The sequence below is a fragment of the Onychomys torridus genome, chromosome 5, assembly GCF_903995425.1.
Source record: "Onychomys torridus chromosome 5, mOncTor1.1, whole genome shotgun sequence".
NCBI lineage: Eukaryota > Metazoa > Chordata > Mammalia > Rodentia > Cricetidae > Onychomys > Onychomys torridus.
The window spans coordinates 134,101,146-134,106,204 of NC_050447.1; the positions used below are offsets into that span (position 1 = coordinate 134,101,146).

A 5,059-nucleotide genomic window follows, 5' to 3' on the forward strand; every position below is an offset into this window, starting at 1 on the left:
CCGAGGAATGGTAAATGCTTTTTGAATAAGCATACTGTTGTGCCTGGAAACTCACTGTCATCTTTCAGAACTGAGCACACAAGCATCAGTATTATGTATCTCACATACTTAATGATTTTAAAAAGTAATGTTAAATATTTACCAGAGAACATTAAATACAGTTATATGTTTAGAGACAGGGAAGGGATTCAGCATTCACCACTGAGTACAAAAGTGAAATCCTAGAACAACATGCATCATGTAATATCATTAAAGGACAAATAAAATTTAAAGGCTCTATCTACAAAGCTGGTAAATAGTTGTGTGTTTATTCATAAAGAAAACAAAGAAGCTGGGTGGTGGTGTCACACACCTTTAATCCCAGCACTCAGGAGGCAGAGGCAGGCCTATCTCTGTGAGTTCTAGGGCAGCCTGGTCTACAAGGTGAGTTCCAGGACATCCAGAGCTATTAAACAGAGAAACCTTGTCTTGGGAAAAAACCCCAGAAAACTAAAAAAAGAAAATAAAGAAAAATGTGTGGACAAACTGTTAAACAGTGACATTGGCAGTGGGAAGAAGTGGGGCTGGCTTGGAAGTGCTAGCTTTTAATATTACATTATTTTTTGTTACTTAGTATTATTTTATTTGAAGTTTTCTAGTGAAAAATTCCTATAAAATAAAACAAATAATAAACAAAGCTATCTAGTTCAATGCTTCCACAGATCAGGGCAGGAAAACCTGCTTTCATCTTGGTCACTAGGCCAGCCCACTGTCAACTTCCTCCCTCCAAGAATTAATTTAGTTAATTAATGCATCTCCACATATGCCTGTATTTGGAAAGGGATTATATGTACAGAAAGAAACTCTTGTGCTCTGTAAGACATCGTGTATCTTGTTTAACATTCATTTTCCCTCTAAGGTAGGAGATAAATAACTCTCTGAAATTGTAGTGTCCTCCCTTCAGACGCAACATTTTTCCTTATTTGAAATTCAAAGAAATTTTATGTAGGGTAAAACATTTCAAACAATAAAAAGTGTAGACAAAGGCACTGATGGAAGGAAAAAGATAACTTTGCTCAGATGTGCTCAAATTGGGTGTTAAGGCTCAGGCCCAGTTCAGTGCAACAGCCCACAGTGCCATTATAATTTAAACTTTGAAAATTTGTGTGGATTAAAAAAATTCAAATTTCAAGAATTTTCACTTAGATTTTTCATTATTCATTGCACCATGGTTAATGGTGAGTACATAAGTATGGAAAGAACACTGATTAGGGCTGCAATATTGACCTCATGACTCAAAGAGCCATCCATTCTTTCCCTAAACACCATCATTGCCTTCTCTGTGTCTTCAGACTGAATTGCATGTTTGACTAGAGAAGCCATCACAACAAAGACAGGAGGAAGATCCATCAGCCTTTTAAACATAGGTTTTATAAAAATTGTGTACATCTCATAAAAATGAAAATTCAGAACTCATAAATACAAAGCTGCTCACAATAGCAGAGTGGCAGTCACATTTAACTGGAGTAAAATGTCCCAGTAGTCACATTAAGTGGTGATTCTCAGAGACTCAGGTGTCATTTCCCTCACAGCCGAGGATGGTCTGTGAAGGGGGAAGCCCTCCTCTGTCCATGCCATCCCCGCTTCTTCCTTGTTCTCCAGCAACTCATACAGTGGGGTAGATGGCATAGGAAGCAATCCCACAGTTGTTGTTCCGGTCTCGGGCCATCTTTATGTAGCCCTTCATGCCCCAATATTCACCCCAGCTGGAAGAAGAGCATATACAACATTAGGTAGAAAGAACACAGTGCAGAAGCAACATTACATTAACTCCTGATTGGAACACAGAGACAGAGGCCACACACACCTAACAGACAGAACCAGAAGGCAGAGGGTCAACTCTTGAATACCAACTGTTGCATCAAACATGACTGTGAATCACAGCAGAAATAGGACAAGGCATCTCCCCACCCACATTTGGCTCAGAACTAGAAATGCAGTGGTTCAAACAGCGTCTTAACACTCCCAGACCATGATGTCTTATCATCATAACCACAACCTGGAACTTCTGTATTCAAAGTATGTGGGGTAAATTGCTAAAACCTGCACTCAAATACTGACTGCACACAGTGCTTTCCTTAGTGTTTCAGACATAGACATTTTTGGCTATTTATACCTGTTCTTGACCAGCCAGTACTTCTTGCCATCTGACTCTTCACCATAGCCGACCACCAGGACGGCATGATCCAGATTATTGCTGCTACAGTCTGCCTCGTAATACATGCCTGGCAGATAAAATCAAAGCTGAATGAGAGGCTTCAGTGACCCCACAGTGACTGCTGTCACCCACAGTAATGGAAACATTTCTAATTTCAGTGCAATGACATATAGATGGGAGTGATTCTGTCTTAGCAAGGCTTGGGACACAAGCTCTTATGTAGCATAACAGAAATAAAGGTTAGCAATAAATCTTTAGGGAAAACACTTGCTTGAATGGTTGTGAAAACTTCAATCTGCTTACAAAGTGTGTCAGTCCAAGGAAACTACACAAAATACAAAATACAAGAATCAAGAGGCACCCATGAGACTTAACTACATAAATGGACTATCTATTTAAAATCATAAAGATTCAGCAACTGCAGAAAATTCAGTAAAATTAAGCCCCATAAAACACAATTTTGCTTATTAAAAAAACATGATACATGTTCATGGGATTGTGTTTAATTAGTGTAAAATAGAAACAATACATAAATACTTCTCTTGTTGAACGTAACATCTATAACTCAAAATATTTACAACAAATTTTATATATCAAAGTCATCAAATTCACTGGCTTGGTGGAGGCACAGTCTCCTGATTACTGGAAGGAAGCACACTTACCGCCCTTATAGAACCTGAAGGAATGGTGATGGGAATCAATTCCAACAGAGATGGGTCCCACAGTGGCCACGGCCCTCATAAGGACATCCTCACTAACTGGGATTTTCACAAAGCCTGTGGCATTAGCTGCAGAATACTTAGGATCATATCTGCAGGGTCCATTCTTTGAAAGACAAATGTGAAAAAAAAGTCATGGTTACTGCTAACCACCTCCTGGAGAACATGAGTCAGAACTACACTCAGCTGAGCTGTCATCCACACAGGTGACTCAGAATTTGCTTCTGAGAATCTCCAAGTGTATATGCTTATAAAACGACACAGGACCTGAGAAGTTGGTGGATTTCAGTGGCTGGTATAAATTAGCCCATGAGTCTTCCATGCCATGCCATACATATTCCTATGGATAATGACTTTCCATAGTGGAGAAATCTGCACTATTTGTGGAATGGTTTGCGTGCACACCATGTGAACAGAAGCGGGCAGCTACATGGAAACCATGGAATCCGACCAGAGCAACACTAACCACAGCAATTAGGATTTTATAGGATGGATTCTACCATGGAAACAAGTTCTTAGGACAGCAGATTCAATTTGCAGTTATTCTGCTTTCCTAACCAGATAAAGGAAGACAACACCTTAGGATTTGTATTTACCCGTGCTTCATAGGGATAGAACACTCTGGTGTCCAGGCCTCTGTTTTCCTTCACATACTGGAAGGCAGGCTCCATCAAGCCACCATCACAGCCATTGTTTCCATATGACCAGGAGCAGTCCACTAGATTCTGTTCACTCAGAGGAATCAATTTTCCCGTTTTCCGGAACATTTGTCCTTCTAGGGAACCGACAGCACTAAATGCCCAACAAGCTCCACAACTACCCTGGAAAAGAAAGAAAAAGCTGTCATCCACAAAATGAATACAGATGTTGACAGCAATTCACATGACACAATAATTTTCCAAGTAGTAGTGAACTTCATGGAGCGCCATAATCATCAAGGCAGGGATGGCATTTTCTTCTTGACTTGTGGGAGACCCTGACACCTGAGAATGTGACATGTCCTACCTGCTCTTTCACAGGAGTCACATAGCCATGCTTTCTCCAATCCACAGACTTGGGGACATCACCCAGCAGAGGCTCCTGGAATACCTTCATCTCCTTGGTCTCCTGGCCTTGAAAGCCAGTCATCAATTCCTTGAATTCCATATTGGTCTTCAAGAAAAAGTAAATAAATCATTGGAAAGGGAGGGATGATGTACAAAGAACTGAAGAGAAGAAATCATGGTCTGTAATTCATGTCACACTCACCAAGTCACCAAAGGCATTCATCTCCAAACTGAAACCATGCTTCCCCTTAGTGTAGTCCTCATTGTGCAGCTCAATCATTTTCCTGTTGTTCTCCCACACTGCTCTCTTCTGTCCTTCTTCATTCTGGAATAAATACAGTGTGTATTCTACTTCAATCCTAACCCTAGTTCCCTCAGTGGGACTGCTGCTATAGATGATGGAAACCAAAGGAAGCTGTACACCCATGGAAGCCATAATCCAGACCCCATGTCAATAAGGTGGTTTGCCATCAGTGTTCATAAATTGTGGTCATGCCAGGGAGGAACTGGCTTTCATGATGTGGACTCTATCTAAATTTGTCACAGCAAGGACCATTGTCTCTGTGTTGCCTCTGGGTAGTTTTCATGATACTGACCATGCTGTATGTTTTCCCATGTTTTGTCTTCCATTCATGCCATTCAGCATCCAAACTGGGATCATGTGTTGGAGCAGCTGAGACCAGCCCCAAGCAAAGAGTGACCAGGAAGAAAATTGGAATCATGTTTTCAGAACCTAGCGATGGTGAAGAAATGAGATTATTATCATAGAAATTCTTCAATAAACTCCTATTTCTACATAAGATATTGGGGCCACTGTGGCAGAATAAAACTATTTTATCCATCTTTCAATGATTGTTGACACAGCTAAGAATAAGGCTGACTTAAATCATACATGAACAAAAAATTCCATGAGTCCAACAAAATGAAGAGCAGCTGCCCAGAGCTCCAAGACTTTGAGTGGTGTGCACTGTGCATTTACCTTGCCACAGGGTCTGCATGTGCCCATGGTTCAGAAGGTTAAGGCAACAACTGACTTCTTAAGACAGAGTTGGCCTACATTTTATTTCAATGACACTAAGGTCTCTGAAGCTAACCAT

The 5,059-nt window shown here is 40.6% G+C and overlaps 1 protein-coding gene across 1 annotated transcript; it reads right to left on the reverse strand.

Moving 5' to 3' along the window:
* Positions 1–1,645: 1,645 nt before the first annotated feature.
* LOC118584332 (cathepsin L1-like) lies at positions 1,646–4,684 on the reverse strand. The gene is made up of 7 exons (XM_036188512.1): positions 4,559–4,684; positions 4,165–4,287; positions 3,922–4,068; positions 3,513–3,737; positions 2,860–3,022; positions 2,156–2,264; positions 1,646–1,745 (listed from the first exon to the last, which is right to left on the reverse strand). Exons 1-7 carry the CDS (start codon positions 4,682–4,684, stop codon positions 1,646–1,648), a joined length of 993 nt encoding a protein of 330 aa, XP_036044405.1.
* Positions 4,685–5,059: the final 375 nt, after the last annotated feature.